This window comes from Eulemur rufifrons, chromosome 3 (genome assembly GCF_041146395.1).
Source record: "Eulemur rufifrons isolate Redbay chromosome 3, OSU_ERuf_1, whole genome shotgun sequence".
NCBI lineage: Eukaryota > Metazoa > Chordata > Mammalia > Primates > Lemuridae > Eulemur > Eulemur rufifrons.
This window is the reverse complement of record NC_090985.1, coordinates 11,273,515-11,301,024: the sequence shown is the minus strand read 5'-3', so window position 1 is coordinate 11,301,024 and position 27,510 is coordinate 11,273,515. Positions and strand designations below refer to the sequence as shown.

The window sequence follows — 27,510 nt, the reverse complement described above, 5'->3', positions numbered from 1 at the left end:
CTTCTTTTCTTCTAAACTCTTCTTCCAGGGAGAGGCTAGTGGTAACAGGCCGAGCTGGATGGATGGGTATGGGGAGAGGGGCAGGACGTTCAGCCCTGGGATTCTGGCCGACCCTCGCCTTCCTTCTCTGCAGCTTCCCCGCAGGTAAGGCACTGCCCCCTGGGCGGGGGACAGCCGGCCGGGCGCGGGCTGGGTTCCCGGGCCTCCCGGCCACATTGGGCCATGAGTCCGCGAGTGGGTCGGGGCTCAAGTTCGCTGCCTCCCCCACTCCGGCCCCCACCTCCCATTTCCACGGGCCTTTGTTTCTCCCGCGCCCCACCGTGGGCACTTTGGATGCCCATGGGGACCCAGAGGAGGGACTCCGCCCGAGCTGCAATGAGAAGGAGCCGGGCGGGGAGGTTGCAGGAGCCAGGGGGCCTCCCTTTTTCTGAGAAGGGTGTCGGGGACTCGCCTCCGAGGGGCTCCGGAGGAGGGGGAGAAAGGGAGGCACCCGGTGCTGGGGGCACTTTCTTAAGCTCCTTGCCTGCCAGTTTGCAGACCTGCCTGGTGCCCAGGGGTGGAGCCAGGGGCGCCTCCGAGGTCCTAGCCCATCCCCGACCGCCCTTGCCCCGGCGACCGCGTCCTGCCCCACGCGCTTGCCCACGCGGGGAAACCCACGGACCCGGCTCACATGAGCTCGTGTTGCTGTTTGATAACATTCTGCGTCGCCCCCTGTTTGTTTTCCTTGTGTCAGAAAGGGAGAGAATTTCAGAATTAAAGCTGAAAAAGCCCATCTGTTTCCAATGAATCCCCCATAGTTTTTCACAATGTTTTTGGCAGATTGCTGCTTTCAAATTCCTCCGAGCCCGGACCTCTTGTTTTTGTTGGGGGAAGGGAGACCAACTCCACAGAGAAGCATTTGTTCCTTCCCAAACGCTCCAGTTTCTTTACTTTTTTTTTCCTTTCGGGGGGGAGGGGGTAGGCACGAAACTTAAATCCCAGGCCTGTTTTCTTTATAATGTTTCGTAAAACTTTATTTCATCTTTGCCATATGCTGCTCACAGCCTGGAAACGCCAGTGAAACCCATTATACCCATTTTTCTCTTGCAAAAAATACAGATAAACACAGTGTCACGGGCCAAACGGCCCCCGGTGCAAGGCAGGATCTCCCAGCCATTTGCATTGTGTTGCCGGGTTCGGAGGTGTCTTTTTGCAAAATTAAGAGCTAGTTTTGCACTGCAGCCCGGCGCGGATCTTCAGCCCCCGCGCACGGCTGAGCTTTGCAAGACAGGACTTGAGTTAGACTTGGATTGGGTTGTTTTGTTTTGCTCTTCAGCCAACTGGGTTTCAAGGAACTGGCAAAACTGGGCAGGTCCGGCTTGGCCTGGCTGCGAATTGGGGCTCCTAGTAGGCCGATCACGCAGACTGCAAACTGTAGGGAGCAAGGGATCAGTTTACCCTCTGGTCTCAGACCTGCTCTGGGGCCCCCAGCACCCACTTGGCCAAGTGCGTGTCTGGCTCTTTTAGCAGCTGCACCCTGGGAGAGTCCCAGAGAGCCGCAACCTGCTCTTGATTCCTGGATTCCACTGAGAGGCCGAGCCAAGGAAAAGATTGGGGTGGGGAGGACAAGAAGAGGGCGCAAGGGGGCTGAGTGTCCCCAAAAAGCACTCAGCCCTGAGGCACCTTTGACCTGGAGTACCAGAACCTCCACAAGGGTCCTCTCCCCACCCCCATTCCTTTTAAAAGGCAGTTTCTCCACCTACTAAATAAAGAGTCTGGCTGAAAGGCTGATTTGGTTCTCTCCCAAGAATTAAAAAAATAATAAAAATCAGCCTCTTCTTTAAAAAGAAGTCCCCCTTTCGGAAGAGCAGGAGTTTGCAATTTGTGTTCATCTCGGTTTGGTCTAGATAAAGATCCAGCCCACTGGAAGTTTTATCAGATGGGTTGATAAATGGCTTTTGTCCCTTGGCTGCCGTGGGGGATGTGATCTCAGCTCAAAGCTGAAATTGAGAAGGGGGGCTTAGAGGCCCTTAAAACAACACCTTCCTGCTCTTAAAGCTGCAGCACTTGTTAACTTTTTGGGCTAGAGAGGAAAGGAAGGGCTGGCAGAAGCTCTCAGAGGTAGGGCTTGTAAGGGCTGGGTGGTGGTGCTTTGGTTGTTTATCTATTCATATCTCTATTTTAAAAACTTTATTTTCAAGTGTCCCAGCGTAGTCTGAGGAACACCAGTGGGTTATATAATTCACAGCCCAAATTCCATCACTTTTGTTTCCAAGAAGCCCATTTCTTATTGGCTTCAAAGCTGGTAACTAAAACCTGGCAGATAGAACAGATAGCTGCTCAACTATCACGCAAACTGGCTAATGTTTCTTCTCATTTGAGCCCTTGACAGCTGCATTTAGTCAAAATTTCCCACCTTACTGAAAACTGAGCTTCCAGTATCCCAAAACGAAATATCCTTGGGTCTCTGAAACTTGTGCACTCAAGACAGTTTCTGAAGGAATGAAATTGGGTGATTTCTGCGACAGAGAGACCGACTGTCAGATTCTTTGATGCTTTGGCCCAGGAGAGGGGCTGCTTTGGAATAAAGTTAGCAAACCTGAGGTCTGGTGCAGAACAGGGTGGGAGTTAGAGAAATAAAGAAAGCCCTGGCAAGTGCAAGGCACCCAGACACACTCAGGGCCCCGCGTACCTCCGCCTCTTGTGCTGGAGACAGGTGGAAACTGGCTGAGCAGCCGCATGAAAGCCTGAGTTTGTTCAGGGCTAGCCGGCTTGAGTGGCTGCCAGGAGTGAGCCCATAGGAGTGCAGATTGAACTGGACACAGTTATGTGGAGAGAGATGCCTTCACCTCTGCTACACTGAGAGTGTTTGTGTGTTTCGGGAGTGTTTGCATTTATTTACTCAATGTGGATGGCCAACCTACTGTGTTCCTGACTCAGTGACAACTTTTGGGGCCCCCTGACCAAGGCACTCAGGAAGACCATAGTATGGTAACAAGAAAGGGCCTCTGCACTGTCACATGGGCTGGAAGGGTGTCTGCTTGGGTGATGCTGTGGGGACAAAAGCCAGGCAGACAGTGGGCACATCTACCTAGGAAGGGGAGGCCAGAAAAGGCTTCTCAGAAGAGCATTCCACAAATAGCATCCTTTTCAAATCACAGTTAATACATACTTTTTAAATTTTGAAGCCATTGTGACTTATTCAAACAGATTTCTAAGAGCAGTCCATCCAGGCATATGTTTTGGACTTGTTGACATGCTTCCTGCTCACGACATATGGATCCTATACTCTAGCACAGTGTTTCTCAACGTGTGGTCCTAGATCAGCAGCATTGGCCTCCCCTGGGAACTTGCCAGAAATGCACGTTCTGGGCCCACCCCAGACCTAGTGAAGCAGAGACTCGGGGGCTAGGGCCTTGCAGTCCGTGTTCTAACGGGCCGTCCAGGGGATTCTGATACATGCTCAAGTTTGAGGACTTTATTCCAAGAGCTATTACACCTTAGCCCTTCTTTATTCCTTCTTTCTTTCCCTTATACTTTTAAGCTATAGCTGTGTTGGAAATGTTAGTCCTCAGTGGGAAACTAAGGCTTGGGGAGACCAAGGCCTTCTGCAGTGTCCAGGCACATCTGTGTCGCTATAGAAATGAGAATATTTCTGTCAGAGCTGCCGTTCAAAAATGTGTGAGCAAGTCAGCCTGCTTACCCCATCATTGCTGCCCCACTCGGACTTTATGTCCCAAAGGAAAGTGTCTCGGTCCTTTTGGGCTGCTGTAACAAGATACCATAGGTAGATGGCTGATAAGCAACAGTTTACTGCTCACAGTTCTGGAGGCTGGAAAGTTCAAGGTTAAGGTAGTGGCAGATTCAATGTCTGGTGAGGACCTACTTCCTGGTTCATGGATGGCACCTTCTCCCTCTGTGCGTGCTCATGGCGCAAAAGGCGTGGGGAGGCTCTTTGGGGTCGCTTTGAAAAAGTCACTAATCCCATTCATGAAGACTCCACCCTTATGACCTAATTACATCCCAGAGGCCCCCTCTTAATACCATTACATTGGGGGTTAGGTTTCAACGTATGAATTTGGGAGGAGGGAGGATACACACATTCAGTCCATAGCAGAAAGAATGAAACGATGTCAAATTACAAGAACCAGACGGCCACAGAGCCAGCTAGCAGCTGGCATGGGAAGGGGTCCGCGGGGCAGAGCCTTGGCTCCCAGGGAGAGCGTGTGTAACACCCCGTAGATGGTTAGCCCCTTAGGCCTGGGAGGTGAACTGGGGAGTAAAGGGAAGGGTCTCTGGTATTCTGGTTTGAAGAAGGGGAACCTTTGTGCAAGGTTGGAGAAATTGCTAGTAGTCACCCCAGCGTTCAGAGGAGATGAGCTGGGGAGAGGTGACCCGTGGGCACAGATAGGGCTGCTCTATGAGATGGGGAAGTGGGGGCCCCAGGACCTGTGCAGGTAAGAGGGTGGGGTGGGGACCAGTTTACATGTTGCGGGAAAGGTGGTTCCTGCTAAAGATTCTGTCTTGGGTGAAATGTGCAAGGCCTAGAACTGGACCGAGCACCCCACTTTAGGTTTTGGTTGAGTAGCAGTTAGGGCTATGCTGTTTTGCTGCTTGGCTAAAATTCAACCTAAAATTGAAGGCAATTTTTCTTATAGGGTGACCAACTTATTTGAGTCTGCCTAGGACTTCCTACTTTTAAAACTGAAAGCCTTGTGTCCTGAGAAGCACCTTCAGTCCTGGGCACACCAGCATGGTTGGTCACCCTAGTTTCATCTCCGCCTGTCCCCTGGACTCACACCTGGCCTGAGTCTGTTAGGGACACCACAGTCCTGGATGTAAAGTAGGCCTCTCCATGCAGTCCAGTCCCCTGGGGCTGGGCTCCTTCCTCCGCCCTCTCCTGCCTGTTCCCACTGCCACCTTGTCACTATTGTAGCAGCTGACAGCGCTAGGACCTGCCTCCCTGCCCCACTCCATGTTGCCAAATGGGTCACTCTAAAACTCCTGCTCAGGAACTCAGGGCTCTTTGTGGCCCCTTTGGAGTATCGAGAAGAGAGGGCCTCTGACTCCTGGCCCCTACACCCTTCCCAAGCCTCATTTCCACAGCTTCCGGCATGTCCCCAAGCCCCAGGTCACCCTTTGCCTCCCCATATACCATCCACCACACCTTGCTGAGGGCACTGCCCAGTTTGGAATGGAATGCCCACCACCCCGAGCCCAGGGCCTTCTAGGGTCTGGTGCAGACTCCAGTGCCTTGGGCACCTGTCACCTTGGCTGCTGACCACTGAGCTTCCTCCTGGCCCTGTTGCCTCATGGGTCTTGGGGTTTTTGTCCTCTTACAAATTATCAGTTCTTTCTGTAAAAGCAGGAACCCCATTTTCTGCTTCTATATATCCCTCTCTTCTCCACCCACCCCAAGACACCCCATATAGTCCTGGGAAATTAGGGCCTTTGGGATTTTTGTGTTCCTGTTTGTTTTGGTTTTTGCTCAATGGACAAAGACCACAGGGTTTTGGGGCTTTTTTTTCCCAGATACTCAAGTTTTTTTCCAAAATAATTTTTTCTGGTTATAAAAACAATACTCATTTTTAAATCTGAAGGCCAAAAAGGATAAGAAAATAAAAATGACCCAAAGTCCAACCTCCCATAACCAGCCATCATCAATTAACATTTCACAAACATTCTTCAAGACATAATGCCTTTATATTGTTCTTTCCAAAGTATGATTAATTGGAGGAGAATAATAATTTTTAAAATTCTTCTATTGTTTGAGTGGCCACAGTGTACCAGGCACTCTGTTAAATGTTTTAAGTATATCCTTCACAGGGTCATCATTCCCATTTTGCTGATGAGGAAACAGAGGGTCAGAGATTTCCTGACGTGACATACACAGCTAGTTTCATGGCAGAGCAGAAGTAGAACCCAGACTCCTGCTCTTTTCCCAGATACCAGCCTTTGGATGAACACAGGCATTAAATTTGCTATGTGAGTAGTATATTAGACTGTGCTGTGTAGCATATAAGGCTTTGCAGGGAGGGGACAAGAAATAAACTTTGGGGATATGATTGGGTAGCAGGATGAAGGTGAGCACATCTTCCTTGGAACTAGCACTTTCGCCTCCCATGAAAGGCTCTCTCTGCTCCCTGTTCATCCCTGGCTTAGCATTCCAGAGAGGAAGATGCCACCCAGTCACAGGTCAGGAAGACAAGTTGGCAGGCCTGTCACTGTGCAGATTTTCCCACATTAGATGTATGTGCATTGGGTTTTGCTTATTTACTCATTTCGTGCACCATTTCGCCCAAGCAGTCAGAATACCCAGTTGCTCACTAAAGTGATGCCTCTGCCCCCAGGTCCCTGCAGAAAGGAGCCCATTGTTACTCCCCGTGCTAAGGAATGCCCTGTGAACACAGACCCGCACACGCGTGTGTGCCAGCCGGGCGTGTGCCCAGCTGGCGTGCATTGGCCCTTCCCCTGCAGGAGGAAGGTGGGGGAGGAAGGCCTGCCTGTGGATGGCAGTGAGTGAGAAAAGCCACTTAAACCCATTTCGACCCATGGCTGAGCAGATGAGCTCAGGGCAGGGCCAGGATGGAAAATGATCTCTCCAGCCAGCCCTAGACTCAAGAAAAGGGGTTACGCCTCAAAGCAGGGAGACCAGGTTACTCGCAGGTTTCGTTTACATCTCAGAAGTTATGTAGCCACCGTTCAGAGTAGCTTAGTTTTCTGCCCTGAGACCGGAGGGTGCTGGCATGGAATCCCGTGCCCGGCCTGGCCCAGCCCTGGCCTGCCATGGGCCCCTCTGCCCCAGAAAAGCTCTCGGCCCCCTGACAGACAGGCTGCTGTGACCCTGGGCCTGGGGATGAACACGTGTACTGAAACCATCCTGCCTGCCCATGATCAGGCTGTGCAGGGCCCCAGAGGGAGCTGGGGGCGGGCAGTTTGGAAAGCTGAGGTGTGCCCTTTTCCTTGGCACTCACCGTGGTTTCTTGCAGCGACTTGGCGTGTGTGGCGGCTCAGGCGGAGCAGCCCTGGCTGCGTGTGAGAGGGGCAGTGCCTCCTGCCTCGGCTCCGTGAGTGGCATTCAGCCACCTCTGCCCACGCTCGCTCAGCCGGGAGTTAACCCTCCACGACCCCAGCTCCCCAGCCTCCTCCTAGGTCAGCTGAGGTTCTCCGAGAAGCTGCCTCTTGCCTTGCTCTTTCTCCTATAGGCCAGTTCCTGGAGGAAGCCTCCTAGAAAATCCCCAGTGGATTCAAGGGGTGGAAGGCACACTGGAGTCACGGGTTAGGTCAGTTCCCTGAGACATCTTTAGGCTGGACTGGGGGAGGAGTGCCGCTTTGGAAGGGTGATACATTCTGGCTGCTTGTAGGTTAAGTAAGGCAGGCTCGGCTGCACCTGGCGGAAAATCCAGGCACTCACCTGGGTGTGTTCCTTTTGGTATCTGATGCCAGACACCTGGATGTTTATGCCAGGATGATCGGGTGAAATTCCTACAGGAATGACACAAACGGGCAGCCTCAGGCACCTCTCAACTCAGGGGGCCTCCAGAATGCTTCCCGGGCCAGAGTTTGCCAAACTCAGTGCTAAGGACAGGGCCTGCAGCGGCCCCTGGCTTACTGTTCCCTCCCCCACCTCCTCTGGGACCCGGGACATGGCATGTCACTTAGGCTAGGCCTCAGCGTCTGCTGCCCAGGCTAGGTGGGTGGTGAGGAAGGGGACATGGGAGGTCTCGGGCTTCAAGGTTGGCATCTCCACAGCGCCTGGCAGTGATTTCCCTTTTAAGCCACTCTCCTCCCTTCCCTCTACCGCCTCTGTCCTAAATGCAGCCACCGCCTCTTCAGTTACACCGCTTCCTAAAATAGCGAGTGTCGTGATCATGCCCTGGATACTTACTGGAAATTTTTCAGGGGCGCCCCACGATCCACTGCATAAAGGCTGAACTCCTTGGGCTGGCGTATCTTTCAGGGTGCAGTCAAGAAAACAAAACCCACCGGGGAGTTTGCACAGAGGGAACTTGGTATTGGGAATCGTTGGGTGGGCGTGGGAAGACTGAAAGGGCGAAGAGGGACCACTGAGGCACACGGAGAGTTGCAGGAAACAGCTGCCACATGAGACAAAAGGAGGGGCCCCCACTCTATGGGGGCCCCGGGTCTCTGAGGAGGGGACGCAGCCTGGCTGGTCTTGGTACTTCGGTGCCGCACATTGTGCGTAGATGCCGGAGACTGCCGGGGAGAAGGGCCGTCGCCGAGCGGTGCTGGAGAAGCAGCCCTGGGCAGGTGAACCGTCTCCAGCCTCCAGCCTGCCCCTCTCCGTCTAATGCCCCCTTGTGGCGGAATCTAACGGGGAGCCCGGTGACAAAACAGTTTGCAGTCTCTGCCTCACAGAGCGGAGGACAGTGGTTTGAAGCTGAGCCACACTTGCTTCGTAGCAGGCACAGCTGGTGCTCCAGGTTTCGTGTCTGGCCCCAGACTCCTGGCTACACTCTGACCAGCCAGTGTGTCACCTCCTGCCAAGCTCAGTTCTAGAGGCCCCCGTTTCTGGAATTTAGCCCTGCATCACTGGGCAAATTCAAGACCTCCTCAAAATGCTCCTTCCCTGATGACTCTCTCCTGCTTCTATTCTTAAATCTTTGTCGTTCCGTGTTCAGATGAAACATGTTCGCTTGGGATTCTAGAAGTTTATATGGCTGACCCCACCTGAGCACGGAGACTACCTAGGGCTTGTTCCAGCAGCATTAATCACAGTGCCCAGCACATAGTAGGGTCCAGAGCTTTCAGGGAGTAAACGAATCCGGGCAGTTACTATGCATGCCACAGAGTCGGACAAAGACAGCTTGACCCTGCCTGGAGCTTGTGTTCAAAATGAGCCTACTCCTTTAAGACAGGGCAGGTTTTCCCTCTCCCGGCTCCCCTCTCCCCTCCTACACAGCAACTGAAACCTGATCTAATCCCTTTGCACGCGGGTAATTTATTGGTCTATTGGGCTTTTCTTGGTGGCAAATTGCATTGTCTTTATTCCTGGGTTCAGACTCGGGAGCAGCTCACCGCATTCCTAAGGCTCCTTTCTCAGGGTCGATCCTTCACACCCCCTTGTGCACAGCAAAATAAGTCTTATTGGGCTTCTTTGTTATGCAAACAGGGCGGTAATAATCAGGCTATTATTCTGAAAGATTGGGCTTGATTAACAGTTCAAAGGAGGTCTCTGAAAGCAGCTAATGCCACACTGGTGCATAAATATTTTCATCCCGCCTGGGTTGGTTCAGCTGGTGCTCCAAGCTCCCGCCCTGTCTTTCTGATTCTGAGAGGGGCTGGGTTGCTATTGAAAGGAAGAGAATTAAGTCAGACAAGCTGCGTGTGTGGCTGTGACTTTTTTCCTCTCTGCCATGTCTCAGCCCATGAGGAAGGCAGTCTGGAGCCCTCCTCCCCAAACAGTGAAATGTTACCTACGCGCCTTACTTATGTGGGCTTTGGGGCCGGTACGTCCCCAGCCCAGGGCACTGGAGGCCCCACACTTCTGCCAGAGTGGGGGAAAAGGCATCAAATCTGAGATGCTCTGAGTGTGGAGCATGGGAGCAGGGGGTGTCAGGACGAAGATGAGGGGCCCCTGCCGTGGCAAGTGGGGAAGATGAGTGTCAGCAGCCACCTCCTAGAGGAAGCTGAGCTGGGCAGGTGTGGATGGATGACACCAACTGTCAGGTGAGGCCCACGGAGAGCAGAGAGGAGCAGCTGGAGGGCTGGGAAGGCAGCACAGGGAAGCCAAGGGGCCGTTCTATTTTAGCCTTTTCTAGCTGGCCTAGAGGAGGGCGGAGGGCCCAGGGAAGTCCCTGGGAGGCAGATGTGGCGCACAGCTGGAGCTGTCCAGAGCAGGAGGGGCCAGCCCTGCCCTGGCAGGGGCGCTACAGGGGAGATTTCCTGCCTCTGGAAACTGGTGGCCTCTGGCATCCCCTGGCTCCCAGATTCTGAAATGCCATGGCTTGCCTTGAAAAGCAACTGTTGCCTTCGGTCACAAGGTGATCGTTAGGGCTCCCGGTGAGGTAGATTGCGCGGAGAAGCAGCAAGCTCTGGCCCTCACGGCATGAGCCAGGAACACATGGGTCAGATGGTTGCTGGGGGTCCCAGCCTGGGCCCCACCCTTGAGCCAAGTTGCCCAGCTCGTGGGGCTGTGGGACGCGAGGCAGGGCTTCCTGTTGAGTCCTGCAGGGCCTGGCCCTGACTCTGCAGGGACGCTCCTGTGTGTCCCACCATAGCTAATCCTGAAAGCTCCAATCCTCGAGAGGCCTGGGTCAAAACAAAACGTGCAGTGCACGTAATGCCTCAGAATGTGCTTCTAAGGGGCGTAAAGCTCTGTTTCTGTGCTTCTGTGAGGTGGAGCCCCGGGTGGCAAAGTTTAACAGAGGCCGGACAGCGGCCCCTGCCCAAGGACACACTCCGTAGCTGAGGAAGAAACGGAAGCTCAGGACAACTTCCCTTCTGATCAGCTCCTTCAATCCCCCAGCTCCCTGCGCATTGGCTGCCTTGAATCCATCCAGAGGTGGCTGCAGGGCCCAAAGGGGCCTCTTTCTGGGGTGCGGTACCCAGGGGAGCGCGCGGCTTTCCTCCCGCAGGGCAGCTGGTTTCCTCTTCCGCTTGCCTGAGTTGCTGTAAGATCTGTTTCAAACTCTCAAACTGTCCTCTCCTTCTTTTCTTGGACGCTCAGCATCAGAAGAGGTTTACTGCCTGGAATTCAGGACTCGTGCTTTTTTTTTTTTTTCAAAGATATGGCACATAAAAATCAGCCCTTCTGGGATCTCTTTGGCAGGTGACGCCACAGCTTTTGCGTTTGATGCTGGGCCAGGTTACCTTCAGGTCCCTGACCTCTGGCTGGGGGAGGGAGGACCTTCGAACGGTGATTTAGTGCAATGGACACAGGGGGGTTGGATGACTGGGGGTGGGGGCTCCAGCCCTGGCATCCCTGAAGCCCCTCCCCTGGGAAATGATGCCCCAAAACATTCACTTTAGGACGGTGGGTTCTACAGAGCTGTGTTACCGCCTGGAGAGATGGCAGAGGGCAACAGCACCCTCGATTCTGGTCCCAGCTTGTCAGCGTCTGTGGCCTTTTGCAAGCCATTCCCCTGCCAACAGCTTCTACTTCTCCGTCAATGATGGGAGTTCCTGGCTTCCTCTAGAACTCAGGAAGGTTTGGGAGGCTGGCTCAGAGTCCCCTGAGGGTTTGGGGCAGCTAGGGGAGCCCCAAGGAGTCAGGGATGGGTCAGCTGGCAGCAACACCTGCTCCTGGCAGGCTCCACATGGGCCTTTCTGCAGGGAGGGCTCAGGATCCATCTGGCTCGTGGCTACTGCCGAGAGAACAGTGGCTGTATCAGAATCAGCGTGGGAAGAGAAACTGCACCATGCTTTTGGGCCTTGGGGGAGCTGGGTGGGTCTCAGTTGGTGTCCAGAGGAGTGACTTGTGGCCACTGCACTTTGAAAAGCATAGAAGGGGCCCCAAGGCCAGCATGTCAGAGCCCTAAGGCCCCTGTGTTTGCATCTGTAAAATGAACGTAAAAATTCCTGCCCTCTCCTCAGAGTCATAGTGAGGATCCAGCAGGGAAGCAGTTTGTCCCCTGCACAGGCCAGGGGAGCGCAGGGCATTACTGTAATTATTTCCTCTTTGAGGCCGGGCCAGGTCCGTGTGCCTACTTCCCTGCTGTCCGCTCCCCCACGGCCACGTCCCAGTACAGTCCTGGGCACACAGCCCCTTCCCCAAGGAGCCCTCTCAAGGACGGAACTCTTGTCTTTGTTCATCTTGGTGGCCCCACAGCACCTGGGTGCTGCATGGCAGAGTGTGTAGAAATGCAAATGCTACGAGGGAGGAGAAGCAGGCAGCCTGGGGGTTTGCATCCTGCCTCCTGTAGCCTCTAGGCCTCAGTTTGCCTGTCTGTTAAATGGGCATAATAGATAAGTCTGGGGGCTGTCATAAGGGTTAAAGGAGACACATGTACGATGTCTGGCACATAGTAAATGCTCAATGCACATCAGCCATTAGTTGAGTGTCAGCCTTCCCCATAAATTGTTTTTTAACAAAACAGAGTTAACACAAAACTGACCTTCAGGGAGCCTCCTTCCTGAGTTCTCCAGGCTTTGCTTACATCAGCGCCTCTCGTCCCCTTGGCACCCCGTGGCGAGGTGCCCCCGCATCCCCGTGGTGCAGAGAAGTCAGGGATTCGCCATGGTCGCACGGCTGTGGAGTGGCAGAGCTGGAGCTGACCTCGGCCCGGCCCCACCCCTGCCTCCCACAGGGAGGTCTTGCTCTGACACAAGATCTGTCACCTGCTGCTGGTGGACACTGAATTCTCCCCAGTTCTCTCTGGGTGGGAAATTGCAAGTATCCTCATTTTTCTTTCTGACATGGAACCCAGGTTCTGTTCATTTACTCATTAACAAGGACAAAGGCAAACTTGTTTTTTTTTTTTTTTTTTTTTTTTTGAGACAGAGTCTCACTCTGTTGCCCGGGCTAGAGTGAGTGCCGTGGCGTCAGCCTAGCTCACAGCAACCTCAAACTCCTGAGCTCAAGCGATCCTCCTGTCTCAGCCTCCCGAGTAGCTGGGACTACAGGCATGCACCACCATGCCCGGCTAATTTTTTTTTTTTTTTCTATATATATTTTTAGCTGTCCATATAATTTCTTTCTATTTTTAGTAGAGATGGGGTCTCGCTCTTGCTCAGGCTGGTCTCGAACTCCTGAGCTCAAACGATCCGCCCACCTCGGCCTCCCAGAGTGCTAGGATTACAGGCGTGAGCCACCGCGCCCGGCCCAAACTTGTTGAAATTGTGCTTCAGGACCCAAAGTTTCTGGTTGCACCATCTCCCAGGAAACATCTGGGCAGAGGAGACATTTTAGGGTGCCATGAAAACTTGGGGAAGGAAGGGGTTGTGATGGGCAGGAATCAGGATGCCCTGGGTCGGGAGGAAGGACATGGGTACCAGGTCCTCTGGGTGGGAGAGTGGGGTCCCTGGGCAGAGGGACGAGAGCTCGCTTTGCCACCTCTGTGACCCCCTCTCCATCTGAGGAGCGGGGTGGGGGGGCGAGGTCTGTCCCAGGCCCTGGCACCCCCTGGGCAAAAATGGGCCCTTGTCACGAGATGGGAAAGTGGACTAGGTGAACTGAGTCAACTTGGTCCTCTGGCCTCTGGCCAAACATGTCTCCTCTGAAACTGGCAGCTTCTACAGAAGGGACCTGGGAGGGCCAGGGGGGGAGAGGGGGCCGGGCTTCCCCCTCTGCCTTAGGCAGCTCAGGCTGCTGTGACAAAACACCACAGGCTGGGAGGCTTAAGCAACAAGACGTTTGTGTTCTCACAGTTCCGCAGGTTGGAAGTCTGAGATCAGGGTGCCGCGTGGCTGGGCTCTAGTGAGGGTCCTCCTGGCTGTCAGGCAGATTGTCCTTATGTCCTCACATGGCAGCGGGGAGAGAGCACAGGCTCTCAGGCGTTTCCTCTTCTAAGGGCACTGAGCCCGTCATGGGGCTCTGCCTCACCTAAGCCTACGTGCCCCCGGAGGGTCTGGATTTGAATGCTGCCTTGACCGCTTCCACCAGGCGAGACCTGGTCAAGACTCGGCCTCGCACGCCCGGCCTTGCCCTGAGAGGCGATGGCGGGCACGAGTGCCTGGAGGACTGAATGAGGTGAGGCCGCGCCACCATCTGCAGACTGTGCCTGGGACAGATAAATTAGCTGTGACTTCACAGTCCCTGCTGTCCTCAGAGAGTCCGAGGCCAGCACAGCTCCTGCTCGTGTTGCAGTGGGTCCTGTCGTACGGGGACAGGCAGAGTCCTTTCTCCCTTGGCAGCGGTGAGGGCAGGAGGTAGACCCGGAGCCTGGGCATAGCCGCCAATCAGCAGGAGGCCTGTGTCCCTTCCTGGTGATTTTCTGTGATGTCCGTCCACCTCTGCATAATTCTGAGAAGGCAGAAGCAGGGATCAATGAGGCTGCCGTGATGGGCATGGCATGGAGGCTGCGGGGCCAGATGTGAAGGGTTGGTGGCCACACCGGCCAGCTCCTGGGTGCTGTGTCCCTCCGAGGTACTTGTTCTGCACAGCAGCCCCGCTCCACACCCACCCCTCTCACCGCACCTCTACCTCGAGGGGCGTCACCGGGGCTGCCTTCTCCCACACGAGCCACGGGCACATTTCACAGCCCACGGGCATCTCCTACAGGGTGGGGAGACGAGAAGACAGCAGGGCACGGGGGTCTTCTAGCTGCCCTGCAGGCGGCACACCTGTGTGGGAGGAGCCCGTGCAGGGGGTCTCACCCCTGCTGCCCACGTGGCTGCCACTGCACCCTTCCCAGCAGGCGCCCCCGACTGTTACCTACCTCACCTGACTCTTTAAGTCAGCGTGCTTCTTCCATTTAAATAAAACTAATAAAATGGAAAATCTGGAGCTCTTTCATTAAATGTTTTTTTCCTAACGTAGATTTAAATAAAAATAGGAATTCTCAAATTAAAAGAAAAAAGTTCACTCAGATCCCTCTTAAAATGACCCTGTTTACCGGCAGTGTCTTGAACACAGGTCGCAGTGGGGGGAAAGCCTGACTTTCAGGGTGAGCTCTGGCTCCCCAGCGCGCAGGCGTGTGACCTGGGCAGTTGACTCACCGGAGAACGGTGCCCACCCGCCTGCAGACACGGGAGATTTCTGTGGGAGCGATCGCCCAGCCACGGACCGCGCGGTGCAGACGGGGCGCACAGGCCGCTGCCGGGGCGGGTGTGTGCGCTCGCGTCCTCTCCTTACCCTGCCCTCAGATGTTACTATTTCCCTTCCTGGTTTTATACACAACTTGATTTTTCATCGATAAAACCAGCACCAGAGAAGCAAACTGACTTTTCCAAGGTCCCAGGCCAAGTTAGTGGCCCAGACAGAAGTGGCTGGAGCTACGGGCCCCTTCCACTCTGAAGACCACCCCAGCCAGCACTGGGCTGCAACCTCAGCGGCCGGACCTCCCAGCTGGCCCGCCGGGCCCTTTCTCCTGAAACCTGTGTAGAAACTTCCGTCCTGCTACAGGACTGCTTGCCTGGCCTCTTGTGGCTATTATGGGCTGTGCAGGAGAATCCAGAAGGCTAGAAAAGGGCAGGTTCCACGTGTCCAGGTACAAGATTCGGGTGTATTAAAGGCACGGTTCTCAGGCATGGTCATTTTGGCTAATGACCACTAAGGTCTCAAAGCTTGTGAGTGACTTTTTTTAAAAAAAGAGGAATTAGGGCAAATCCAAGTTTACCACTCAGTTGCTTCCTGACTTGCTTTCCTGAGCAGGCCAGAGAGGGATGGAGCTACACTGCCCACGAGGGGAGCCAGGTTGTCTGTGACGAAGGCTAATCCAGTCATCATACCAGGCAACGTTCACAGAGCTGTGGCTATCCTGGCCCTGGGCTGAGTCCGTTCCGTCTGATAAGTCAAACTCTAAATGACCTCGCACAGTAGGTCATATCATCCCGGCTTCCAGATGAGTATGAGGCACAGAGAAGTTAAGTAGTTTGCTCAAGGTCACACAGTGGCAGAGGTGGGGACATATATTTAATAGTGGGGCTTAATTCCCTGCCAAATTTCTATTGCTTTTGCCAGAATTCTTGGGGATGGCCATGAAAGTGTAAATAAATGTCAACAGCCCCAGGGTTGCCCATCAGCTCCTGCAGTCCTGCTGCCCAGAAATAGTGGCCGCTCGTCGTCTTAGCAGGCTAGGCACTGTGGGAGGGGCCCTGTTGGCCCTTTCACCGTGCTGGTCTGCTTGCCTGGCCACTTGGGGCCACAATGGGCTGTGCAGAAAAGTCCAGAAAGCCAGATAGGGCAGGTTCCACCTGCGGGAAATTCTTCCCCTTTTTCATCATCTCTGTAGACACACAGCGTGGGGGGGGGGCGCTGTCCCAGAATGAGGTGTCCTTGTGTGATGCACACCTGTTCCCCTCGCCCACAGAGAGTGGCAGAGGCGGGGTTGCTGGGCCCTGACACGTCTGTTCCTTTCTCCACAGCCACCTCCCCGTGCAAGATCCTCAAGTGCAACTCTGAGTTCTGGAGCGCCACGTCGGGCAGCCACGCCCCAGCCTCGGACGACGCCCCCGAGTTCTGCGCCGCCCTGCGCACCTACGCCCTGTGCACGCGGCGGACGGCGCGCACCTGCCGGGGCGACCTGGCCTACCACTCGGCGGTCCATGGCATAGAGGACCTCATGAGCCAGCACAACTGCTCCAAGGATGGCCCCACCTCGCAGCCACGCCTGCGCATGTTCCCGCCGGCCGGGGACAGCCAGGAGCGCTCGGACAGCCCCGAGATCTGCCATTATGAGAAGAGCTTCCATAAGCACTCAGCCGCCCCCAACTACACACACTGCGGCCTCTTCGGGGACCCGCACCTCAGGACTTTCACAGACCGCTTCCAGACCTGCAAGGTGCAGGGTGCCTGGCCGCTCATCGACAATAATTACCTGAACGTGCAGGTCACCAACACACCTGTGCTGCCCGGCTCAGCCGCCACCGCCACCAGCAAGGTAAGTGGGAGGGGAGGCTGCAAGGCACAGCCCAGCCCTTTGTCTCTGCCCTGCATGGGCACTGAGCCGCAGAGAGGGCCTGGGTGTCTGGGAATGGGGGCAGATGGAGCGGAGTGAGGACACAGAAGCATTGTCACTGAGCCACCCCCAAGGGACACCTGAGGGGCCTCTCTCCTTCCTCGGGCCGGCCGCACCTAGCCGGCATAGCTCCATTTGACAGACCCGGAGCCTGAGACTCCAGGGGGCAGAGGGATCTCCCCACCCAAAATGCAGTCAGCTGGGACACTGAGCAAGGATTTGACCTGGGCCCAGGTGACTCCAGAGCCCGGCATGTTCTTAACTGCCCCACGAGGACACTGAGGGCCACTGATTTTCTGACCCAAAGAGGCCTCAGTGTCTGGGCAGCAGGACTCAAATCCTGCTCACAGGGCCACAGGCAGAAGCCGCCATGTACGTGGCCAGTGACCCAGGCAAGGGGACGCTGCCATCCACCCCAGATTCTCCCTCCGCTACTCACGGGGAGGGTTCTGTGATCCCGTATTCAGACTCAGCCAGAGGGCAGGGCCTTGGCTGGGAGGGGGCTGGTGGCTCTCAGAGTCCAGCCGTGGGCACCCGTCTGCCCTCTGCAGTGCCCAGACCCCCGGTGCCCTCCCAGGGGTCCCAGCACGGCGAGGCGGCAGTGGGTCTGTGTTCCTAGGAAGGGCCCGCAGGGCAGTGCCAGGCTGGCCCACGAGGGCATTTCTCTGTTCCTTCCCCCCCCCCCACACCCCAGAGGAGGACAGTGAGGGGACCTGGCAACAGGGAAATGCTACCTCTCCGCCACTTCCCTCTGCTCCTGTGGCCCTTGCCTGTCCCGGGGGTCTCTTTCTGGGCCCTTGGCTCGGAAGGGAACAAGTGCGTCGTCACCCCATGGATGCCCAAGCAGGCCCTCGGCACCAGGCCGTGATGCCTAATGGGCAGAAGACTTGTAGCCAGCACCCTCTCCCCTGTCCCCTCCCAGCCCTCTGCAGACTCGGGGGCCCACCTCAAGGACCCAACCCCTCCCCCGTGGTTCCTCCACCTTCCACCACCCTCCCTCCCTGCAGCCAAGATAAATGAGTGCCAGGAACCCGAGGCTGCGCCTTCTAAGTCCAGCCACCAACATACCGTGGAGGGGACCTGGCCTCCCATCCTGTAGGCTCCTGAGGGCTGGCAGGGGTGCACGGGGAGGTCAGAGGGCGTGAGAGGGACGTACGTGGACCCCAGGCAGCCTGTCACTCCTGACCTAGGATGGTGCAGGCACCGAATGTGACAACATTGTGGTTTATGACCAGGGGCTGGGCTGCTGCCCCAGCGCCCGGGGTGACAGGGTGTAGGAGGAGCCTCAGGCGGGCTGCAGGCCCGGGCAGTGTGCTGGGCTCCGCACCTACTCACCACCCTCGGCTCTCGGCTGAGGCACGCTGGGACCTTGAGTGCAGTGATGCTGCCCACAGCCAAACGGGTTGATCATTCATTCATTCTTGTGTTTCATTCACTCACTTGACCCACATTTTTCAAATGCCTGCTCTAACCCGTGATGCTGGGCTCTGTGGACAGCAGAACTGCCTGAGCAGAGAGAGGGGACCTCCTTTCCCATCCGAGCATAGGATAGAGGTTTCCAGAAGGTGTGAGGCTGTGTAGCAAAGTGTCACCAACCCAGCCCTTTCTGCTGCAACCAAGAGCCACCTTTGATCTCAGCACGCTGAGAGCCCGGCGGCCCCATCAAGCAGGCTCTGCTCAAGGCCACACTGTGACAGTGTCAGCGTCTGTGGCCAGGCCAGCCACAGAGCTCAGGCCAGGCCGGGGGCCTTCTTGTCCCCAGATGAGAACCACTGGTGGCTGATTTCGGGCACCCTCAGCCCGGCTTGCCTGTCTTTTAGGCCTCTGTTACTGGAGTGTGTTCATTGACTCCTTGATTCAGCAAATGTGCGCCAGGCACATCTTGGGTGCCAGCCTCTGAGCCAGGTGTCGCCCTCCCTCCCGGCAGCTCCCAGGCCGATGGAGAGCAAAGGCCACAGAGGGTAGCTGTCGAGGGGTGCTGGGGCCGCAGGAGGCTGAGGGCCGTGGGGGGCCTGGCTCTGCCCAGAGCACTGGGGAGGCTTCCACCCCTGTTGCTCCTGAAGCGCAGCTGGAGGCCCCGGGTGGGAGCGGCGAGGCGGGCAAGCCTGGTGCCTCGAGGGAGCAGGGTGACCAAGGGGCTTTTATCTCCAAGGTGGGGAGGGCTCTGGCTTTTGTGACATCTTCCCCCACAAAGGCCCCCAGAGCCCTCGGGGCCTGCCAGACTCTTCCACGCACTGGAACCCCCTCCTCTTTGTCCCCCACCCCCAGCCAGCCCAACTCTGCCTGCCTGTTCACCCAGGACAGCCCCTCCCCAAGTGCCCCGACGACTCCCCCTCCCCTGATACAGGGTGCCTCACCAGGGCCTGTGCTCGTCCCCCGTGGCACTGGTGGTATTCGGCTTGGCCCGTGCCCCTGTCCTCGTGGACAACCCAGATCTAGCATATGCCAGCCCATGGGACAGCCTCCCGTGCCCCAGCTCTCTCTTCCCAGCTGTACTGGCCGGCCCTCTTTACGAATAAAGAAACTGAGGCTCAGGAAGGACAGGAACTCGAGTCCTGTGCCTTCCGCGTCCTTTCCCACGTGTTAGCTTTCCCCATAGCACTTAGCAATGTGTCACACTGTGTAATTCCTCTGCTTGGTCGCAGACCCCCTGGAATGTGACAATCCCCGGCCCCGAACACAGGGGTCTTTTCCCTCACGTGCCCCCAGCCCCGAGCACCGGGCCAGGCACCTTGTCGGTGCTCCCTAAGTGGTTGCTGATGAAGCCCGGGCTCCGCCCTGTGCCCCTTTGGAAGTGTGGGGGCGGCAAAGGCAGGAGCAGCGGCCGCGCCCGTGGCTGTGTTGGCAGCCGGCCGCCCGGCTTTCGACAGCCCCCTTCATGCTGTTACTTGTGGTTGAGTCCCTGGCACGGGTGCCAAGAAGAGTCAAGCAGCCTGCCAGCCTTCCAGGAGGCTGTCTTCATAAGAGATGGCAGCTAGGGCAAAACCGGCCGTTCCTGTTCCAGGGAGACGGTGGCACTTGGAAGGCAGGATTCCACCCCCGCCCCCCTTAGTGTCTGTGTGGCCCTGAACGCCAGGCAGGCAGGGACACCAGAGTCCCTCTTCCCGTACCCCTCCATCCCCACCAATGGCAGGACCACCCACTGCACAGACCACCCTGGCTGGCCCACCTCAGCTCCTGCAGGCAGCCTCCATGCCACCGTGGGCGTGGCCAGGCGAGCCGTGGTGTGGAGGGAAGGGAGAAGCGGGAGGTTGGACCGTGGTGTGGAGGGAAGGGAGAAGCGGGAGGTTGGACCGGGTGAAGTTGCCGTTTTCACAGGCCAGGGATGGTAAAGTAGCGGTAACTTCATGCCGTTCAAGGCCCAGGGCTCCATGCAGGATGGAGCGGCTGCAGCCACCTTTGACATCACACAGCAGAGCGGAAGTGCGCCACCTCCAGGGACCAGGCTGGGACCTCCAGGGAGGGAGACAGGGAAACTGAGTCCGGTGCTCAGGAGCTGTGCACATGGGTCCTCTGCAGCCGTGGCTTCGGAGCCCCAGCCCCTGAGACGGGCAGTGCGTGCCCCCGGGCCGGGCCACTCACCCATCGGGCACAACAGTCACAGCGCTGGGGCCGGAGACTAACAAGCCCGTGAAAAGGCTTCCGTTTCTTTTAAAGTCCTGCCGCAGCCTGCCCTGGCTGAGTTCTCTCGGCCTTGCCTTTCTGAGTAACGGAGGGAAGAGGGGTTTTCCTTCCTCAGAAGCCCTGGCCCAGGGTCTTCTCTCTGTTCTGGGGGTCCCGGGCCCCTCTGGCCGCCAGCACTGCCCACCTGGTCACCCCTAAGCTTTATGCTGGTGTGGGGGAACCCTCAAAGCAGCAAGTGATGGCAGATCATGGGACACCTCCAGTTGGCTCCCACCACCCCATTGATTTGCTCAGCCTAGAAGGTGACCCCTTCCCGCAGCCTTGGGACAGTGGCCTCTGCTCACCTCTGCCTGCTTACACTGGTTTTGCCTACTGTTTCTTGGAGCATCAGTTTTCCTCCACTCCACTTGCTCTTATGTGCAGCCACTTGCTCGTGGTCCATTTTCAGGAGTCGTGCAGCAAGTTCTGTGTCACTGTGCAAGGTGATGTGAGTCTGTGGGCCGTATTAGTTTCCTATTGCTGCTGTAACAAATTCCGTAAACCAAGTGGTTTAAACCAACAGAAATTTTTTCTCTTATTCTGGAGTGCAGAAGTCAAAAATGAGTCTCACCGGGCTACGGTCAGGTGTCACCAGGGCTGCTCCTTCTGGATGCTCCAGGGGAGAATCCGTTCATTGCCTGTGCCAGCCCCTGCTTGTTGCCGGCATCCCTTGGCTTGTGGCCACACCACTGCAGTCTCTGTCTTTGTGGTCCCATTGCCTTCTCCTCTGTCCTCTGACAGAGGGCACTTTGATTCCATTTAGGGCCCACCCAGATAATCCAGGATAATTTATCTGTCTCTATATCCTTAACCTAATTGCATCTGCAAAGTTCCTTTGCCATATAAGGGAATATTCACAGGTTATAGGGATCAGGGCCTGATACCTTTGAGGGCCATTATTCAGCCTACCACAGTGGATGGACTAATGACCTTTTATTTTTAATTATCTATGCTAATTATTTATTTTTAGTTCACCTCTCTATATAGTAAATGAGCTGGTTTTCTACTTACGGTACTGACCTAAAGTTTTTCTAAGTATTAGTAATTTTTTTTAGTAAAAAGGGCAAGTTGTCTTAAAGAGAAATATTAAGTGCATAACAGTGTGGGTGGAACTGAGCTATCTGGCATAGGGAAGGGAGGGTCTGGGGCACCTGGGGGCTCCTCCGTGGCTCTCCGAGTCCAGAGCGTTTTAAGCATAAGGCTGGGTCTTCCCACCTGCGCCTAACCCACTCTCCTGCCCCCTTCCCCGGCAGCTCACCATCATCTTCAAGAACTTCCAGGAGTGCGTGGACCAGAAGGTGTACCAGGCCGAGATGGATGAGCTCCCAGCCGCCTTTGCCGACGGCTCTAAGAACGGTGGGGACAAGCACGGGGCCAACAGCCTGAAGATCACCGAGAAGGTGTCGGGCCAGCACGTGGAGATCCAGGCCAAGTACATCGGCACCACCATCGTGGTGCGCCAGGTGGGCCGCTACCTGACCTTCGCGGTCCGCATGCCCGAGGAGGTGGTCAACGCCGTGGAGGACCGGGACAGCCAGGGGCTCTACCTCTGCCTGCGGGGCTGCCCCCTCAACCAGCAGATCGACTTCCAGGCCTTCCGCGCCAACGCCGAGGGCCCTGGCACCCGCAGGCCGGCGGCCGCCAGCCCCTCGCCCACGGCCCCTGAGACCTTCCCGTACGAGACGGCCGTGGCCAAGTGCAAGGAGAAGCTGCCCGTGGAGGACCTGTACTACCAGGCCTGCGTCTTCGACCTGCTCACCACGGGCGATGTGAACTTCACGCTGGCGGCCTACTACGCCTTGGAGGACGTCAAGATGCTGCACTCCAACAAGGACAAACTGCATCTGTACGAGAGGACTCGGGAGCTGCCGGGCGGGGTGGCCGCTGCAGGGCTGCCCCCGGGCCCCCCGCCCCTCCTGGGCACCCTGGTGCCGCTGCTCGCCCTGCTCCCAGTGTTCTGGTAGGCAGCTGCTCTGGAGGATGTTGAGGGAGGCGCCAGCTGTCCCCAGCCTCCGGGCGCCTGCCCTTTGGCTTCTCTCTGGGGCCACCAACAGGGTGCAGACCGCCCAGCATGTTCTCTGTGGCCCAGCAGCCTCTGCAGTGCCCAGGAGTGGAGGCAGGAGCGGCCTCAGGGACTGTCCCCTCAGCTGCCTTGGGCTGTCTGCTGGCAAGGGCTCGGGGCGCGGGCCCTCCCCCTCCCTAGTGCACGTGACGAAGTTGTGGTGACTGGTGCTGTGATGTCTGTGACAGTAGAGCTGTGTGAGAGGGAGAGCAGCTCCCCTCGCCCCGCCCCCGCAGTCTGAATGTGCAAAACAGCCCCTCAGGCTGAAGCCCCCGTGCCCCACCCTGCACCTCCCCAGAGAGACACTGGGAACCGTCCGAGTCAGCTCCTTCCACGCCCCTGCAATGCACTGAAACAGGCCCGGCTGACTGCTGCTCGCTGACTCCCGGGGCACCTGTGCCCGCCACACGCACACACACTCCCACAGGCGCGTCCTCGCACACACTAAGCCAGCGGACGCCCCAGACAGGGCCTCCTTAAGGGTGGGACACACCCAGGGCCAGGGCACAGCTCGGCATCTTCAGCAAATTGATGCGACCTTTTGGCCAATCAATAGATGGTGCCCAACTGGCGCCTCCTCTCCCCTGTGGCTCCACCCTCCCCCTCCTCCCTTGAGTTCAGGCACCTGCTGGGGCGCCCTTCTCTGGCTCTGCGCCCTGCTCCTTCCCCACTGCACTTAGAAAGTCGGAGTGCTTGTTCTAAAGGTCTAACAGAAGAGATCCCTTGACTTCTGTTCCTCCCCTCCAGCAGATGCAACAGCCCCCGGGCAGGGGACCCTGGGCCCCAGGGCGCGGGCAGGAGACCCGGGGGATAGGGCCAGCTGGCCTGCCCTCATCCTCCACCTTCTCCTCACCGCTTGGCCCACCCATGCCTGGATTCTGGGGGGAAGAGCAGGCTCGTAGAAGGCCCCTCAGCCCCAGCACCCCTGGCAGGGTCTCTCCTCCCTCTTGTCCCTTCCTTAAGCTCAGTGGCCACAGCCAGGAGAGACTTGCCGCTGGGGGCCCCCCCGGCTCCCGCCTCGCCCAGCCCAGGGTGCCTGTCCAAGGAGCCCGGAACAGTCCTGCCTCTGCTGCTGTTCCAGAGACCCCGGGGCCAGCGCGGGGCTGGGCTGCACTCCCAAAGGTACAGCCAGGCCCCCAGGGTGTCCGCCGGCAGCCCCACACCGCCCCCACCCGTCAGTATCCGCAGCAGCCCCTCTGCTGCTCCCCAGGGACCTCTCATACACTGGCCAGGAGGCTGCGGAACGTGTGTCTCCCCTCCCCCCACGAGGTCCTTCTCCCTGGGCCAGAACCCCGCAGGCAGGCAGGCGGCGGGAGGGGGCTCGGCCCGGCCCCTCCCTCTCCCAGCCAGTTTTTAGATGGTCCCTCTGTCGGAAGTAAAAAGTGAAGCACTTTATTTTGGTTGTGTTTGATCACGTTCTGCTTGGAAGTGGGGACCCCTCACTGCGTCCGTGTGGCTGCGACCTGTGTGGCGTGTCACCGCGTGTACATACTGTAAATTATTTATTAATGGCTAAATGCAAGTAAAGTTTGGTTTTTTTGTTTTGTTATTTTCTTTTAGACATCATGTTGGAGTTTGTTTTGTGAACAGACTTTGGTTCCCTTGGGGGGTTGGAGGGTTGGCTTTGGAGTGGGTGTCCCCAGAGCGTGCGTGGGCGTGGGCGTGTGCGTGCATACGTGTACGAGTGCCGTGGGTGCGTGTGGAAGATGAGCAGTTTCACAGCCACGGCCCCTCGCTTCTGTAAAATTACTTACTCTCTCCGTGAGCCGTCTTTGGAGCTTGGCAGGTCCAGGTTCTCTTGTTCTGGTGACACTGGAACACAGTCATGGAGGCAGGTGACCACATGGTGGGAGCACGTGACCTCTGCATCGAGGTGGGGTGGGCTGGCCGGAGACCCCACCTCAGCTGCCGCCACCAGTCTGGGCAGAGTGAAGGCACCGCAGTGGGGCCGCTGTCCACTGCTGGCTGTGGTCACACTGTGTCCCCAGAAACTATTCGTGAGCCAGAAATGAATTCAGGCCCATTTTACAGATGAAACAGGCCCAGTGAGAGGAATTGACTTGCCTATGGTTCCTTAGCAAGGGTCAGGCCAAGGTGTATGCTTAAGTCTGTTCCCTGAAGTCCCTGCACTTAGCACTAAATGTCATGAGGCAGAATAGCGGCACAGTTAAGCCAGCTGTATCCCGGCTTCACCTTCTAAGCTGTGTGGCCTTGGGCAAGTCACTTAACCTCTCTGAGCCTCCATTCTGTTCTCTGGAACTTGGGGAGTGTCTACCCCATAGGGTTGTTTGGAGATGCAGGAGTTCACTCCTCTGAGTTACTCAGGAAAGGGCCTGGCACACAGTACTTGTCTGTGCGGGGCGGGGGGGGGGGGGGGGGGGGGTGTTAGCCCAAAGCAAGAGCTATCGGGTGGGTGGGGAGAGAAGACGGCCATGCAGACCCGGGAAGTGTGGGAGGGAGGTAGCCAGGAGAGGCTTCCAAAGCGTGAGCATTTACACTAATCCCAGGCAGACAGGAAGGCAGGAGACACAAAGGGAGAACTTTCTAAAGCCCGGCTCTTACAGAGGAACCGGGAGTCCGGTTTGGAAGGACCAGGCTGGAAAGGACAAAACACACCCACACATCTCACCTAGTGGCCAGGGCTGTCACTACACATAGGCCCTCACCCTCGGCGGTAAGTGGGATGAAAGAAATAACTCCAGAGAAGGTAGCAGCCGTTGGCGCTCGGCTGGTGGAGAGAACCATTCACTGAGAAGTCAGGGCACAGAAAGAAAAAAAAAAAAAAATCCTTTGCCATCAGATGAAAATGCTAAATGGAACTTGCCAGAAAATATTCTTGGTTTGGAATTTTTTCAGGACCCTAAATTTAACTGGCTGGAATTCTGTTCTGAGTATCATGCTACTAGTTGCTTTCATGAACATGGAAATTTGCATTTCATCCTGAATATGGAACGCAGCATCTTGAGCTAAAAGATTCGCAGGAAGTGGCTTGGCGTTGCGGGGCGGGCACCGCCAGCTCTGCAGAGGCCAGGCGGCCTCTCTCCGTCCCAACCTGGTACGTGCCGAGAACTCTGGAGTTCCCGTTGGCAAACCAGAATTTGTAAGGATAGGAGACAGGAGAGAACAGGCTGTTAAAACTAACGGATGAGAGTCACTCCTAATAAAGGAGCAGACTGTGGGATGAAGATAACGACCAGAACGCTCGGGCAAAGACCCATCAGAGCCAGGCGGGAGTGGAGTTCATAGGAGTCCTGCCAGCAAGCGGCAGGGAGAGGGGGGTGGCACCTGGGCTCAGGCTTCAGGCAGACTTGGCGTCAGAGCTGGCTCTGCCCATCGCTAGCTGTGTGGTCTCCCTTGGATTTTTTTGAGCCTTGGATTCCTTATTTGTAAAATGGAATTATGTGTGCGCACCTCCCAAGGTCATTATGGAAGTCCAATGAGCTAAGGCCCATAAATTGCCTGCACATGGCCCTGGCAAGGCGTGGAGAGGCTGCCCGTTCTCTGCAACTGTATGTTTGTATTTATCTGTTCGATGACTCTAATTGTGCGTACCCAGCATTCCGCTGGGGAATTCAGCAGTGACCCAAACAGACTACCCCGCATTAACAGTTACAAAACCCTACGTCCCATGCTGACAAGCACCAAGAAGAAAAGGGAAGTGGCTCAAAGGTTCTGAAAGAGACAAACCTTGGATTGAGGGTGGGGAGGGACATTCACCTTTGCTGGGGTCCGGGGGCCCTTTGACTAGCTCACCTGCATGAATTTGGGGAGTGAGTCGTGCACAGAGCTGGGGAGAGCTTCTCCGTGAGAAAATGGAGCAGCCTGGAGGGGGAGTTTTAGGGACAGCAAGAAACCAGTGTTACCGGACAGCAGTGAGTGGACAGACAGGGGCCCGAGGTGAGGCCAGGGCACGGCCAGCGCACAGCAGGCCTCTTCAGTGGCAGAGGACGTGACGTTTTAGTCCAGTTGCCAGAGGAAGCCATCAGTGAGCTCTGAGCGTGGGAAGGATGTGTCTGACTTGGGTCTTAAAGGAACCATTCCAGCTGCTCTTGGGGACCGTCAGGGGACAGGGAGGAACTCAGGGGCTCCTGCACAAGGCCGGTCTGAGGCAGTGGCAGTGCGGAATGACACGAAATCATGGGCTTTGGGGTTTAATAGGACAGCGGAGCTGACAGGGTTTGGGGAGAGAGAGCTTGAGAGGAGGCCCCGGTGTCCTCTCCAGGTGTGGGCCTGGGCCGCTGGGGACACTGAGGCGCCATTTACTAACACCGGCGAGGATGCGGGAGGATGCGGGGAGAGCAGGTTTGGGACACTGAAGTCAAAATTTGACTTTCAGACACATTAGAAAAAGCATATGCAGCTTGTTTCTAATTTTTTAATTTAAGTAAGTGATGTAAACTTCCCAGAACAAATTTTTAAGGACAGCGCTCTTGGAATAAACTTCCGAAATAAAGGGGAGTGTGTTACTTACAGTGGAACGAGCCGCTTGCGCGGCCGTGGCTGGCAGGGAGACCGGCTTCTCCTGCGGTCGTCGGGAGCCTGAGACCCCTGAGGGCCACGTTCCACGGAGACGCTCGGAGCCTGCGGCTCGGGTGCCCGTGGAGAAGGACGGCTGGGTTCGCGGAGGCCGGGCTCCGCAGCAGATGCCAACTGTGCGTGCGCCCAAGTGCTGATCCCGACGAGGAAAACAGTGGTAACACTTAAGAAAATTAACAGAGCAGCAGGGGCACCTGGTAGGTGCACGTGGCGGTTCTGCTGCAGCCGTGCGCGGGAGCCGACGCAGGAGGCGATACTATCAGTAAGAGCAGCAACAGGAAGGAAGCACCGAGCAAACCATGGACACCCGTCCCGGTGCCACCTCCTCCCCTGCTCATCCCGCCAGTTCACGCCACAGGCACGGAATTCATTTATCGAGCCAGCTTCGTGGGGCAGCTCCTGCGTGCCAGGCCGTCCCTGCCCCCGGCTCACTCCCAGGCTGGCCCCTGACAGCTGGAGAGAGGACGTGGTGAAGGAACCAGCCACCCTCTCCCCTCACACGCCCGTGTCCCCCAGCAGACAAGACGCTCGAGGGCAGGGTGTTCAGCTACTAGCTCACTGTCCTCTTCCTGTGCTAATCTCTTAGGTACGGTCCAGAAATCGCATCTGCTCCATCTGATTGGCCTTACTTGTCAAACTCTTGAAACAGCAGAAGGAAGCTTGGTGCTCTGGCCAGGGCCAATGGGAAGA

The 27,510-nt window shown here is 56.6% G+C and overlaps 1 protein-coding gene across 1 annotated transcript; it reads left to right on the top strand.

Annotated features, from left to right (window-relative positions):
* Positions 1 to 39: 39 nt before the first annotated feature.
* Positions 40 to 22,282, top strand: RGMA (repulsive guidance molecule BMP co-receptor a). Its single transcript, XM_069465769.1, has 3 exons — positions 40 to 144; positions 15,967 to 16,481; positions 21,476 to 22,282. The coding sequence occupies exons 1-3, from the start codon at positions 63 to 65 to the stop codon at positions 22,184 to 22,186; spliced, it is 1,308 nt and encodes a 435-aa protein (XP_069321870.1). The 5' UTR covers positions 40 to 62; the 3' UTR covers positions 22,187 to 22,282.
* Positions 22,283 to 27,510: the final 5,228 nt, after the last annotated feature.

What these genes read in the sequence shown, in the direction of transcription:
- RGMA (XM_069465769.1), top strand. Translation starts at nt 63, where the DNA reads ATGGGTATGGGGAGAGGGGCAGGACGTTCAGCCCTGGGATTCTGGCCG. An exon ending in TCTCTGCAGCTTCCCCGCAG is followed by an intron (nt 145 to 15,966) that starts GTAAGGCACTGC and finishes CTTTCTCCACAG; the next exon opens with CCACCTCCCCGTGCAAGATC. An exon ending in CCGCCACCGCCACCAGCAAG is followed by an intron (nt 16,482 to 21,475) that starts GTAAGTGGGAGG and finishes CTTCCCCGGCAG; the next exon opens with CTCACCATCATCTTCAAGAA.